The 14,968-nt window shown below is 38.7% G+C and overlaps 1 protein-coding gene across 1 annotated transcript in view; it reads right to left on the bottom strand.

The window, feature by feature from the left end:
* Positions 1-14,968, bottom strand: part of LOC103286797 (EGF-like and EMI domain-containing protein 1) — a 146,802-nt gene that overhangs the window by 67,874 nt on the left and 63,960 nt on the right. The window contains exon 3 of the mRNA XM_054712956.1: positions 9,992-10,114. Coding sequence (XP_054568931.1) covers positions 9,992-10,114 — 123 coding nt within the window. The remainder of the gene's footprint in view (positions 1-9,991; positions 10,115-14,968) is intronic.

Below are 14,968 nucleotides of genomic sequence, written 5' to 3'. Positions count from 1 at the left end.
TTTTCAACCTAGTGATAAATGAGAATGGGAATATTTTACCATACAGTGAAAATATAGTTGTGAATATTGCTCTAAAATCTAAAAGCACTAAAAAAAGTGAAGCAGGGAGCTGTTAAAAGAACCAATGAATGTATGTTTGTTAAAAACCCAGCCACAAAAAGCCATATCTGATCACTAAAGCAAGTTGATACCCAGAGTGTCTAGTGTCTGACCTTCCAAACCTTTATTTAGCCCCATGATTACAGCTAACTGCAGATATAGAATTAATATTAAAAATATTAGCTAACACTTATTGAGTGCTTGCTCTGTTTCAGGCACTGCACTAAGGCTTTCATCTGTTCTGTAAATTTTCCTCACTACCCCCTCTATATGGAAAACTGAGTTATCACAGTTAAGTGACTAACTCAAAGTCACACAGCTTGTTTACGGAATAGGTATGGTAAAGTTAATATCGCTAATATTGTTTTTCAAACATCCTATTCTCAGATTTGCATTACTTTCCTCACAATCTTAAACCCCATGCCATATTTTCAAAAATCAGTAATTTAAAGCTAAACTCTTGTAGTTCTGGCTGCACACAATTCAGAATCTCCCATTCTCTGTATCTCTGAGTATTGACTGGGTGCTCTAATTGTGGGAAAATAATATAAGGATATATATAATAACCATAAATTATTGATTTAAGCCACCATTTATTGAACATCCACTATGTGTCAGATACTATTTTAATCTCTTCATATTTAAGTTTATCCTACACAGTGGGTATTCTGTATTACACTGTGAAATTAGAAAACATTAAAGATGTTTATTAATTACTATTAGGGTTTTATTATTTGATACAATATATAATGTAAAAAACTTACTTTTAAAAATATTTTATAAATGATACTAGAAAAAGTATCCTAAATATTATTCTTAAGAAAGACATGTGAAGATATTTCATACAGAGATAAAGAAGAAAAGAAAAGGTAATGGCCACCGTACCAATGCTTCATTTTGGTTTAACTTCAGATACAAAAGGAAGAGCTCATCACACTGCTCAGTTCAACCAAACTTCCTATCACTCCCCAGTCCTTGGAAAGACCACTCTTGTTTTCATTTTAGCTCCAGAATTTACTCTCAATCACCCATTCCCCATAGGCAACCATTCTAGCGCATATTCCTCTTTATAAGGCATGTTCCTTCATATAATGTATAATATTGATTTTTGTGAATTAATGGTATATTAGGTATATATGCAGATAGAAAGACAGGGAGAGAAATGATACAGACTCTGAAGATCAGAGAGACTAAGAAACTGGGCCAAGGCCACACACTCTTCTTTGGTGCAATAGAATTCAGAAAACTATCAGTCCCACCTTCCCAACTCTGCAAACTGTAGAAAAAAGGAAGCTTTCTAAATGCATTCCTAACCAGGTAGTTGAAAAAGTTTTTGAAGGGGGCTAATAACATTCTGGATAAAAACTTGAGAAATTTATTTTTTGCTAGACCACAGATTGGTGATGAGGAGGGCAGAGGGGAAGTATTCCTTAAATTTAACTTTGGGGAATGAAATGTACTATCTAATAGTGCGAGGGTGATGAATCTGATAATGACTGAGAGATGCCATCAATCTGACAAAGTGTTAATACTGAAGTTTCTGGCTAGAAGTAAAAGTGGGGAGGCCTCTTAGCAGAGGATTTCTGTTTTTAACCTGACATAGCCCTATTCAAGACATCAGCTGTCATCTGTAGTGAATTCTCTTTCTAATTTGTCTTCATAAATAATGCAACTAGTTGAAAGGTAGTTACAGTGAAAGTCTTTAACCTCTTTCATCTCTAGTTTGAGGGCAATCTCTTTGCATTCCCTGGAAAGAATCTTCTGTTCCTTTTATCAAATAAAACTTAGACATCACTAATCAGAACACTGAGATCAAAAACAAAAGAATCCATTGTGCGAAGACCATCACATCTAATGGTTTTTCTCAAATTTTTAAGTTTGGCATTATCTTAAAATGTGAAACTCATAAAAATCTGATGTAAGAAAGGTATTCAAGCTCAAAGTTTTACTAAGAATATCTTCATTTAACAAAGCTTCCAGACTGTAGTTCTGCCTTCATCTTGCCACCTAATTTCTACTTATTTGGAATTAAAATATGACCTCTGACTCTACTATGTTGAACATTTAATCACACAGAAAAATCTTTGGTTGTTAGTTCCAGGCAACCATTCTTTCCCCTCCCCTCCTCATTTGTGAGAATAAAAAGGGGCCATTGAACAAAAACAGACCCTGACCGTTCTCAGACACTATAAATGAAGAATTCTTATATCATAGACTAAAATAATTAAAATGTTGTTTATCTGAGGCTTCTCTGGACAGACATCAGTGATTTCATTTGTTTACCAGTATTTGTGAGTGCATATGTTAATAAAATTATGTGCTGAAGGCATGAAAGAGAAATAAGAGAACTATGCAAGCATTACAACTTTCAATCATTTAATTATTTCACCCCTCTGGGAAGGCCGATTTCAAAAAATACATCAGAAGAAGGACATGATTGTTAATGGAGATTTGAGCTGAGCATGTTGCATGAGGTTGTTATTAAAACTGGAAATTCAAGAAAGGTTTTGTGAAGTATATCAAATTATATCTAAAATCTTACAAGGTAGTTAAAATGCAAATTACATAGCTAAATTGAAAAAAAAAAGGGGGGGGTAATATAAATTATTTTGGTATCTAGCTCCAGGCTGTTAAAATATCCACTGGTTAAAGGAATATAATCTACATTATCATTATTTATATTAAAGTCTGTCTCTCACAAATGACAAAATCACCAATTAAAAGCTATAAAAGGATAGTATATTCTGTAATAGAAAATACTGGCAAAGGTCCAAAAGCTAGAAATACTGTAACAAGTTTGAATATTTCCCCAACAAGCAAAGTCCTTAGATCTTTTTATATTCTACTAGTGGCCCAGTGCACAAAATTCATGCATGGGGGTGGGGGTTCCCTCAGCCCAGCCTGTACCCTCTCCAATCAGGGACATCCCTATTGCAATCTGAGACCGCTGGCTCCTAACCACTCACCTGCCTTCCTGCCTGATTCCCCTTAACCCTTCTGCCTGCCTGCCTGATTGCCCCTAACCCTTCTGCCTGCCTGCCTGGTCTCCCCTAACTGCCTCTGCCTGCCAGCCTGATTGCCCCTAACTGCCGCTGCCTGCCTGATCACCCCTAACTACACTCCCCTGCTGGCCTGATCTCGCCCCCAACTGCCCTTCCCTGTTGGTCTGATCTCTCCCTCAACTGCCATCCCCAGCCAGGAGAGAGAGAGAGGCAAGGGCTGATCAGCAGCTGCCACAGAGGCTGAAGATCAGACCTTGCTTCTCTCTCTGGGCCTTGCCAGCAGCTGCACCTCTCTCTCCAGGCCTTGCCAGCAGCCTGGGATGGCTGTTGATCAGCCCCGCCTCTCTCTCTCTATCAGCCCACTGGCCAGTCCCCACCCACCCAAGCCTGCTGCATGCACAGCCTAGTGTTCAGTCATCCCTTTGGTCGTTTTAGACGTTAAGGACCCTGGCTCTTTATATGTAGAGATTATAATAACAGCTAACAATTAATACTTATCAGATACTGATATTTTATATGTATTGACCTATCTAGAAGGATAAAAGTAAAATGGAGACAGGCTACAGAAGGGGTGAATAAAGGAAGTAGATGAGTATATTAGCCTTCTCAGGCTGCCACAACAAAATACCATGGACTGGGTGGCTTAGGCAACAGGAATTTATTTTCTCACATTTCTGGAGGCTAGAAATTCCAAGATCAAGGTTTCAGCAGAGTTTGGTTTCTGGTGAGAGCTCTCTTCCTGGCTTCAGCCAGCACCTTCCCCTTTAATCCTCACATGGTAGAGAAGAGGGAACAAACCCTCTAGTATCTCTCCTATTTGGCACTAATCTCATGAGAGGGTCCCACCCTCAAGAGCTTATGTAAACCTAATTATCTACTAAAGGCCCCATCTACAAATACTCTTAGGGTTTCAACATGTGAATTTGGGCTGGGGGCACAATTCAGTCCACAGCAAGGAAACAGATGAGCAAAAGTCAGAATCCTGGTACAGAGAGGCAGCAGTTAAAGGTGGAAATTGTGCTGTCAGAAGATAAGAGGAAGACGTATATGAATGAGTGATTAGCAGTGTCAGAAGCCATCAAGAAAGGTATGGAAAATATTCCACATGAAATTGATAATTAGGAGACCATTAGTGTCTTTCATTTGGTCTGAACTCCAATTACACACATCTATATGCTATAATGTATTATTAAGGCAACACAAGATTACAAGATTATATGGAGGGAGGAAGTGGGGAGAGAGAGGAGAGAGAGAGAGAGAGAATGCCTAGAGTAACCATAGAAGGTTTAACAGGCCAATTGACATTCAACATGGAACACAGTAAATAGAGTTCTGACAGGCAAATATGGGAGTGAGAGATCATCTACATTAAGGGTAAAGTATGAAAGTGGAAAGGGCATGGCTTACTTGGAAAATTGAGAGTAGCCAGGATTGTTGGAGCATATCATAGAAATCATAGAAAATGTAGGAGAGAAGTGGTAAATTTGTGCTTACAGGCTAGTAATACAAGGTGGGTTTCTTTCATCAATAGTTATTAAAATGCATTCATTTAACCCTCAGCACTATGTCCAAAATAGAATGTAAGAATATCATTTCACATGATACAGTGTACCAATGATGTGTCGTGGAATTGTGCACCTGAAAACTATATAATTTTGTTAACTGGTGTCACCCCAATAAATTGAATAGAAAGGAAAAAAATACACACTATTAAAAATAAAGTTAAAAAGCAATATCATTTCACAGTAACTTTATGATTTTTCTTAGTCTTAAAATACCTATCAGACATTATTTTAAAGCCTTTGGTCAGGATTGAAATTAGCCAGGTCTTCCTGAAAACTGCTATTTTCTTTTTCAAAGTAAAAGTTACTTAATCTCTTTAGCTCTCAGACTTCTTATCTCTGAGGTAGGAGATTGGGCTAGATTATTCCTTGAATTTCTCCCAGATACGATCTTTTAGCATAGAAACCAGTATTTTTACAAAAGCATCAAAGCATACTTTTTTTTCAATAAAAACATTTAAGTTACACATTCATTTTTATTAAACTGGATATAAAATTCTTGCACTATTTTTATGCTTGGACTTTCTAAATTCTAAGTTCTTTAAACACTTTTAAAAATAATTATTACACATATTCCAATGGGGCTTAAAAAATACAGGTTAGCAGATAACTTATTAAAAAGCAGTAATTATGGAAACTCAATAAAATCATTACACTGCAGAGACACAATAACTTCACGGTCACTTTGCCCAATTTCTACAATTTACACATGAGGCATCTGGAGTGTGGACAGATTAAGTGATTTAGAAGCTTAAGCTGAAGGCCACATGCCAACTTGGATTCTGTGGTGCCATTGTCCCTAGTCCACAAGGACAAGATTTAATGGTGAACTAACAACATAACCATCTGTCTTTTGTGATTGCTAAAATCTAGTTTCCATTTTTTAAGTTGTTGGTTACCACATACAGGAAAATTTAAACGTATATGAATTGCTTGGTAATATCTTTGTTCATGGAGACCAAATCAGAAAATCAAATCTGGCAAGAGTTCTACAATTTCCCGTGCTGGTTCGGTGCCTTGCCACCAGCCAGGTGCAGGGGTTTCACTTGCTGTGATCCTCCTCACCCATGGGACATCCTCAGACTGGCTTTCCTGATGCCATCTCTCAGTGGGCCAGGGACTGTCATGCTTCCGGCCACTACAGCCAACTACTTTGGACCCTTTCTCTTACACCTCTTTGTGGGACTTTATCATTCTGGCACAGGCTGATTGGTAACTGCTGGCCATGTATCACCACAAGTGCACAGCCCTTAGAGAGGGGACTCGTGTTTGAAGAGAAATCATCTAGAACTCTGAGGTTAGGGGCAAAGAGAGTTCACTTTCCTATAGTTGTGATTAAAAGAAAGTGGAAAAAGCGCTGGAGGCTCTAATTCAAAAAGTCACACTAGAATAGGCCTATGACTGATGGGCAGAATGGAGCAAAGGAAAGAAAAGAAGGGAGGAGGAAGAAAGAAATGGAGGCAATTAATTTCAAGAACTCCAGAGTAGTAGAATCATAAAATTCCATAACTCCATCTTCTCTTTTGTGACTCTGCCATGGGTCAGGATGAATGTCTGTCTACTACAATTCTCAGTTTCCTGCCAGGTAAACACTCCCACAGGGAAAGTGAGCTAACTTAATTTCCTGTTTTTTAAAAAAATATCCGACACTTCCTACACCAGTGGTCGGCAAACTCATTAGTCAGCAGAGCCAAATATCAACAGTACGATTGAAATTTCTTTTGAGAGCCAAATTTTTTAAACTTAAACTTCTTCTAATGCCACTTCTTCAAAATAGACTCGCCCAGGCCGTATTTTGTGGAAGAGCCACACTCAAGGGGCCAAAGGGCCGCATGTGGCTCGCGAGCCGCGGTTTGCTGACCACTGTCCTACACTATCACTCAAAATCTAGACTAATGTGAAACCCAGTTCTCCAAGTAAACCCTTTCTTTCAAAACAAATAAGCAAACAAACAATTCTTGTCCTCACACACGTTATTAATCTTTAAATACGAAGGGCTAAAATTCTTCTAATTGCATCAAATGAGATTCTTATGACCATTCTTTGAAACCAAAACTTCAGTCTATGCATATGAGAAAGGCATCGAAACTTCCATGAAGGGTAAGTGCTGGGCTCTCAGTCCAGTACTTTCTGCAGAATGTCATTCGATGGGTTAAATGCTTTAAAATGATCGCATTTTTTCATAACCTTAATTTTACACTATGTTGAAATTCTGCATAAGGAGAAAATCACCCACCATATGGAACAGTAAATAAGCCATTATCATATTGTCAATGTTTTTGTACAATAGGAATTGTGATTTAAGGAGAAGAAATAGAAAAGATAAACCATAATATCCTTACCTAACTCCACTTTTGACCTGATGTCATTAAAATGAAAATTGGAAAATTCAAGGGTTGTGGTGGTGAGGAATAAGGAAAGAGCTTAATGATTTTACTAAGAAATAGCTAATAACTGCCAGGGTTTATCTAATTAATTTTATCGGTAAATATAATTTTGTTGGCTACTATTTATTTTGCCTTATCACAAAGACCAGACATTATAGATTTATACACATAATTACTTTGCAAAATACTTTTATATCTGACACAATAATTCACCAGCTCAACCTTTACTGTAAGTAGTGCAATTGCATGTCTTGATAATTTTGCTGCTTCTCTACATAACTGAGGGAAGTGATGGTGGTAGTTTAAGGATGTTACCAGCTAGACACCTTACAGGTTGGGATGGGGATGGGAAAGAGGTTCCTATTGCTAAGACCAGTAATCCTGCATGTAACTATGCATGTCCCACCAACACTTGTGCCTGCTGCAGATACAATCGTTCCAAATATCGAGTTCACTGGATTTTAGGGCATGTCATGTATTTGTATCTTTACTCAACCTTGGAAAAGTCATTTTCTGCCACTGGGAACCTCCATTTGCGCTTATAAAAAATCAGACTTCTGCACTAGAACATCTTTGGTTATTTCCCTTGGCCTTCTCTCTTTTCCTACAAGATGTTCACAAAAAGAAAGAGAGTATGTTATGAAACTAGGTTAAATTAGCTTATTTCTACTCTAAGTTTCATTATCCTATCTAATAAAATGGTAATATGCAAATTAACCATCACTCCGCTACATAAGCCACGCCCACCAGCCAAGCCACGCCCGCCAGCCAATCAGGGTGAGTATGCAAATTAACCCAAACCAAGATGGCTACAGCCACAGAGAGCAAGGTTTCCCAGGTAACAGAGCAAGCCAAGCTTTCTGCCAGCCGTTGCAGGCCTAAGCCTCCACTCAAGCTACAAAGTTTCAATTATAGAAGGTAAACAAATTCAAACAAATGGCAGCAGAATGGAGCTTGAGAGAGCAGGCCAGGGTTGCCGGCCGCAACAGGGGAAGCAAAGCTTTCCGCACACCCTGGCTGGGCTCACCCGCTTAAGGCTACAAAGTTTCAATTATAGAAGGTGAATTAACTGCCACAGAAATGGCTGCCACCCCTGAGGGAGCAGCAGGCTTGGCTCCGCTCCAGGCTACAAAGTTTCAATTGTAGAAGGAAAATAAATCCCAGATACCAGGGCCTCTGCTTGGGTTGCCAGGGGGCATGGCCGGCCTGCAAACCACCACAGGCCCCTCTCTCAGGACGCCCCACGCCCCAAGGGAACCCCACCCTGATCAGGGACACCCTTCAGGGCAAACCAGCTGGCCCCCTACCCGTGCACCAGGCCTCTATCTTATCTAATAAAAGAGTAATATACAGATTGATCATCACTGCAACACACAATATAGCTGCCCCCATGTGGTCAAAGATCCTGCCCCCATGTGGACACAAGATGGCCACTACAAGATGGCCAACAGGGGAGGGCAGTTGGGAGGCATCCAGGCTGCAGGGGAGGGCAGTTGAGAGGGACCCGGCTTGCAAGGGAGGGCAGTTGGAGGTGATCAACCCTGCAGGAGAGTGCAGTTAGGGGTGACCAGGCCAGCAGAGGAGGGAAGTTGGAGGTGATCAACCCTGCAGGAGAGGGCAGTTAGGGGTGACCAGGCTGGCAGAGGAGGGAAGTTGGGGGCAAACAGGCTGGCAGGGGAGCAGTTAAGCATCAACCAGGCTGGCAGCGGAGTGGTTAGGGGGTGATCAGGCTGGCAGGCAGAAGCGGTTAGGGGCAATCAGGAAGGCAGGCAGGCAAGCAGTTGGGAGCCAGCAGTCCTGGATTGTGAGAGGGATGTCCAACTGCCCGTTTAGGCCCGATCCTAAACGAGCAGTCGGACATCCCTCCAGGAGTCCCAGATTGGAGAGGGTACAGGCTGGGCTGAGGGACAACACCCTGCCGTGCACGAATTTCGTGCACCGGGCTTCTAGTTATAGAATAATTATAAAACACTAGTAATTTTGAATAAATGGACTAGTTAACAAGCCCTAAATAAATCAAACCAGCAATTAAATTGTGCTGTTCAAGGCACTACTCTTTTACTATAATAAATATTTTTAAAAGGGACCTGCTGATAAAATTAGAGTGTGTCCTGATGTCATTTGAGGGTCATCATTCAATGAAAAAAACACTTAATCACTTTTATATAAACTACTCCAGTGAAAACAAAATCAGAGCAGTAATAAATCATACAGGAAGCACAGTATTTTAAAAATGTATTCCAGTGGGCAGTTTTCTGTGTATTAAAGCACATAGTTTAAAAAACTTATAAAATTGAAAAAAACATCCAAATAAGACTTAAAATAATAAACCCACACAAAAATATCTAAGAACATTTTGATGTACAATAAATACATAGTAACCTTGTCTAGTGTGTATGGTTTTAACTATTCTTGAGCAACTCTAAAATTGGCGTATGGTCTGTTATAATTTTTGCTTTTATAATCATCTGTCCAGTTCTGAGTCTGGGTCTGAAATGAGTGAACACTGTAGGTAGTGACTGTATAGCCCGATAACCTCCTTTCATTGGGGCTCCTTGTGTATATGCAACAACTAACAAATTTTTACTTTACTGCACATGGCAGAATGATTTGCTATGGAAATATTCACCCACATGGGGATTCAAATTTGGCTTGTGAATGTTAATTTCTATATTCCCTTCCCCATTTTTTTTTGTGTTTTAGCTTATTAGTAGCAAAAAAGATCCAAACACACACACACACACAGAGACACACAACACACACACAAAAACACACTCACTCTCTCTCTTTTTTTTTTTATTCTAAGAGATAGAATTGTGCTTGAAAACTGTCAACTTCTATAGATATTTTTACACTAGAAAAACCTTTCTCTCCTATCCCTAAATAGGCAGGTTGATTTTTCACTGAAAATGGCTTCAAGCTGCTCCTAATATTTACTCACTTATGCAGGTGCGTTCATCAGCATGGAGTCTGTATCCTGTATCACATTCACAGTGGAAGGTGCCCAGAGTGTTAATACAGCGCTGCTGGCAGCCTCCATTCACCACCGCACATTCATCGATATCTAGAGGAGGAAGACAGATGGCCAGGATTACAATGTCATTCCAATGTCAGCTTCAGAGAAGTGGCCCAATATTTCTTTGATTCACAGTATGTGTTATATTGTACAAAGGCACCGACTCTGTGACCACAAATCTTTGCTTGTTTGATCCATTTTGCTCCACAGTATAAACAAGAAAATGTAGATAGAAACTTTATTGAGCTTTTTAAAGCCCAGCAACAATGAGCATAAGGATTGCCTCACAATTTTCTATTCTTCACATACCGGTTAATTAGACAGATCTGAGATACAGATATTTCCTTGGGGCAGGGAAACTGGAGGCGAGAATTACAATGAGTTACTCTATCTGGAACAGCACACATTGGTAGATAAACACCTATTATTGGTCTGATACTGCTGAATGAAGCCAATAAGAAAGACCTTGGATCTCCTTCTCATGTGGTATGGTGGACATCAGGGAATAGACAGACACATTCAAATAAAACCATGGTTTGGAGTTCTTAAAAATACACCAGTACACTTGCTTCATTGATTCAGTCTATTCCTGGTCAGTCAGGGTTCCATTTTCTAAAATACTTAATGTGAGAGGTTACTTTCAATTTAGGAAAAAAGAACACATTTAAAAAGAGGTCAAGACTCATAGTCACCTACATCTTATGATCAGTCAAGGTCATAATAAGTGAACATAATATTTGTCTTCCTTTAGGAAAGGAAAGTCAATGTATCTCTTGTAACCTACTAGAGGCCCGGTGCACGAATTCATACACAGGTAGGGTCCCTAGGCCTGGCAGGTGATCAGGGATGAGCCGATCGGGGCTGGGCTGATCAGGGCTGGGCCTGCCGGCTGGGAGAAAGGACAAGGAGGTTGGCCAACTGTGGGAGGTTGGCTGTGGGAGCACACTGACCAGCAGGAGGCAGCTCCTGCATTGAGCATCTGCCCTCTGGTGGTCAGTAAGCATCATGGCGACTGGTCTACAGGAGTTCTGGTCATTCTGCTTGCTCAGACATAATGGTCGCTTAGGCTTTTATATATATAGATACTTCCTTGTACCCTATATAATCAGTACTTAATGTATCTGAAATCACACACAAAAATGATACTCACAAATGTTGGGAAAGCTTTTCAGGTAATCAGTGTATTAAGGGCTTCTAAATTTTCTTGCTATAATTGTTTTTTTCTTCAAAACCTGTCTTTTCACACAAGTCAAGGTATGGGAAGGCAAGTGTCTCATGCAGAGAATGTCCCCAACTTCCTATGCCCCAATCCCTGATATTCAGGCAAAGAATGCTAGGTGTGAGCAACTTTCACTGAGATATGTTATCATAATAGACAATTAGCTTTACAATCAGTGAGATTAATGCCACAGGGCAAGATGCTTACTTGAAAAGACATCCACATTGGGAAGGAATGCTATTGCAATGCCTTATCACAGGAATTTTTCATGCTAAAATGATCTGGTCTATAACGCATATTTTGTACTATACTAAAAACTAGAGTATTTGATGTGAGGAAGGCAAAATGATTTTCTTTTACTTGGCATTGCTTTTACACGAAAAAGAAAAACTATATAAAGAATATACTAACTCACAAAATAAGTCCCACATTTTACAATTACTAGTCCACTATATTATACACAGTTTACTCAATCTAGGATTTTCTTTTGAAAATTGTATATGCTGGGATAATTTCAGATATACTTAATAGAGTCCTATTTTAGAGATAATAAATACTGACTTTTCAAAGCATTAGAAGTTTTATTAAATTTTGGACCTGTTATAAACAAACCTCTAAGTCTTTTTCATATAAACTAATGTCAAACCAGAATTCTCCATTTCTTACTTGCACTTTGATATTTATGCTACCTAAATTTTTATCTTTCTAGCTTTAGTGTATTATTCCACAGGGTTGAGATATAACTTTGAATCCTAATTCTGTCAACCCCTGAATTAGATATCCTCCCCAGGTCTTTCACATTAGACATACAAATAAAACTACCAAGAGTACTTTGTTTCGGATGACAATACACCAAAAATTGACATCATAAAAAAATTGTTATGTTATACTGTATATTTGTATTTAAATACATTTAAAATGTTTTAAAGGGTGTATACAAATACAAATGATTATTTCTTAGGAGGAATAAAGATATAGAGAATGAGTAAATTGCAGGATGTGGGCATGGGGGTGTTGGACAAGAAATTTAAGCCATATCTGTAATGTTTAATTTTTTTTATAAGAAAACTTTATCAGGTATAATTTATGTAATAAAAAAGTAATTTTATAAAAATAAATATACTATGATGACTTCCCTTGCTCCTACCCATCAAGCTTCAATACTTTTCTGTCAAAAGAAACCAAATTAGTGCAAAAAAAAAAAAAAACTTACCTAATAATAGACAAACACGTAAATTGACCGTACCTCCGCTACACCACCAGCCAATCAGGAGTTATATGCAAATTAACTCAACAAAGATGGCGGTTAATTTGCATACACAGGCACCGAGTGACTGGGGCGGGACACTTGCGTTGTCGCCATGGCACGAAGATTCATGCTAGAATGGGCTTTCCCGTTGCCATGGAGACAACGCAGGTGTTCTGCCCCACCCCTGGTCTCTCAGAGCCTCTGGGCAATGTGGGAAGACGGGGCTGGAGCAGAAAGAGGCGGCTCCGGGGCCTGAGAGGAAAGGGGCTGGGCTGGAGTAGAAAGGTGATGCCGGCAGCCAGGGAAAGGAAAGCCCATTCTAGCATGAATGGACGCTGATTTTAAGAATTTTCTTTCAGTATGTGTTAGTGTGTTCATATTCTTAATCTGCCCTAGAATTATAATTAAAAGTACTATATTAGAGTCCTAGCCATTTGGCTCAGTGGATAGAGTGTCGACCTGTGAACCTAAGAGTCCGCTAAGGATACCTCAGTTGCAGGCTCCTCCCAGGCCCAGGCCCTGGTCAGGGCTTGTGTAGAAGGCAACCAATCGATGTGTTTCTCTCACATCAATATTTCTCTCTGTCTTTCCCTCTCTCTTCCACTCTCTCTAAAAATCAGTGGAAAAATAGCCTCGGGTGAGGATTAAAAAAATAAAATAAAGTACTACATTGGAAACACACACAAAATGAAATCAAACCAAACTTTCTCCATACTTTGAATCAAACAGTCTTGGGCAAAACATCTTAGTGTTGAAAATTATTAGCCTATCATCTTGCCTTTCTGAAACTCAGCCTTCTCATCTATAAAATGGAATAATAACGACTAACATAAGTACTATGTTATGATTTGTTTTTTTCCTTTTCTAGTCCTACATGACAATTTGGAATAGATTGATAATGCTTGAGATTATATGTAGAAATTAAAAAACAACAAAAGGTCATTTCATTCCACTAAGTGGAGCTAACAATATAAGACCATAGAGTGAGAGTGTATGATAGAAACAGCTGCAACATCTGAATTCAGAGGAGAGAAAATCAAGTGGGCTGGAGTGATAAGGGAGTGTTTGGGGTAAAATGTGAGAATGAGAAAAGGGAGGGCAACTCAAAGGTGTAGTGGTTTGAATGTTCAGTGTCTGAGATTCAGCAGTTAGACCTGTCAGGTTGGAAAATAAGGTTGGCAAAAGGAAGTAAAGTTGAAAAACAAATCTAAAATCTACTTCTTAATTAAATTGGAAAGCAAAGGGTTCCTGGTCTTCATTTAAAATACAATACACTTTTAGGCAGGTTGAGACATAATAGGCTGTGTTCACACAGTAGCTAAACAAACATATTAACAGTTAAGAAAATCAATCATTTATAGACTGGCACCAAATATCAAGTAATTGGTTTGACTTATTTTTTCCCTTTTTCCCCCTTTCAGAACATGCTGAATTTACTGATGGTTTGGGTATTGTGTAACCCATAGTTCTCATACTTGGAAGCATATTAAAATCAAAGTGAGCATGATAAGATACCCATTTTTTTGTCCTGCCCTTAAAGAATTTGATTTTATTGGTTTGGGGTAAGGCCTGAGAATCTCTTTAAACACACCCTAAGTGATGCTAATGTGTAGTCAGGGTTGAGATCCATCCCCTGACTTAGTTAATGTTTTAATAACCTAAGAATCTTGGTAAAAAGCAGACCTGGAGCTTGGGACCAAGATTCTGCATTCCTAATAGATCCAATGTCATTCTAATGCTACTGGCCTGGGACCATACTCTTAGTAGCAAGAGTGTACATAGTCCTTTGTTCAACCATCAATGTCACAAGGATCACAAAGGTCATGATTTGGTTAAACTTCTCAGTCATTTGCCCAAAATAGCTCATTTAAGTCCAAATGGATAACCAATACTCTGAGCAAAATACTATGTATATGTAATAAATACATATATTAATTATTTACTAAAAACTTCTAAAAATTAAAACACCAATAATTCCTACAAAATTCACTCCATAATGGTTACTAATTTCAAGAAAATTTTAGCATCATTTGTTATTAGAAATGACTTGCTTCTGTAAAACATGAAGGGCACGTTAGTTCTTTTCTGATGGAATATCTCTGATATGGGATAAAACCAGATTAAATTGCCCAGATGTTAGACACTCATGCTGAAGCTGTCACAAGTGATTTTCTTTTCCATCAAGATGCTGCCCAACAAAGTTAAAAACCAGAAATGTCAATATTACATTAAAATGTTATTATCAAGTATACTTCATGTGAAGAAACAATTTCTCCATAAGTCCTCTGAGTTGCATCTTTATGTTAGTTGTTTACAGAAAGCCCTGCCCTAAGAATTGGAGCTTCAGAACACTTCTGGGGATAATGATAAAGTGATTAGATTTTTTTTAGCATTGTCACTGTGATATGGACAAAGGATTTCATCATCTATAATA

This window comes from Eptesicus fuscus, chromosome 3 (assembly GCF_027574615.1).
Source record: "Eptesicus fuscus isolate TK198812 chromosome 3, DD_ASM_mEF_20220401, whole genome shotgun sequence".
In the NCBI taxonomy this organism is placed as follows: domain Eukaryota; kingdom Metazoa; phylum Chordata; class Mammalia; order Chiroptera; family Vespertilionidae; genus Eptesicus; species Eptesicus fuscus.
This window is presented reverse-complemented; position numbering and strand designations above follow the sequence as displayed.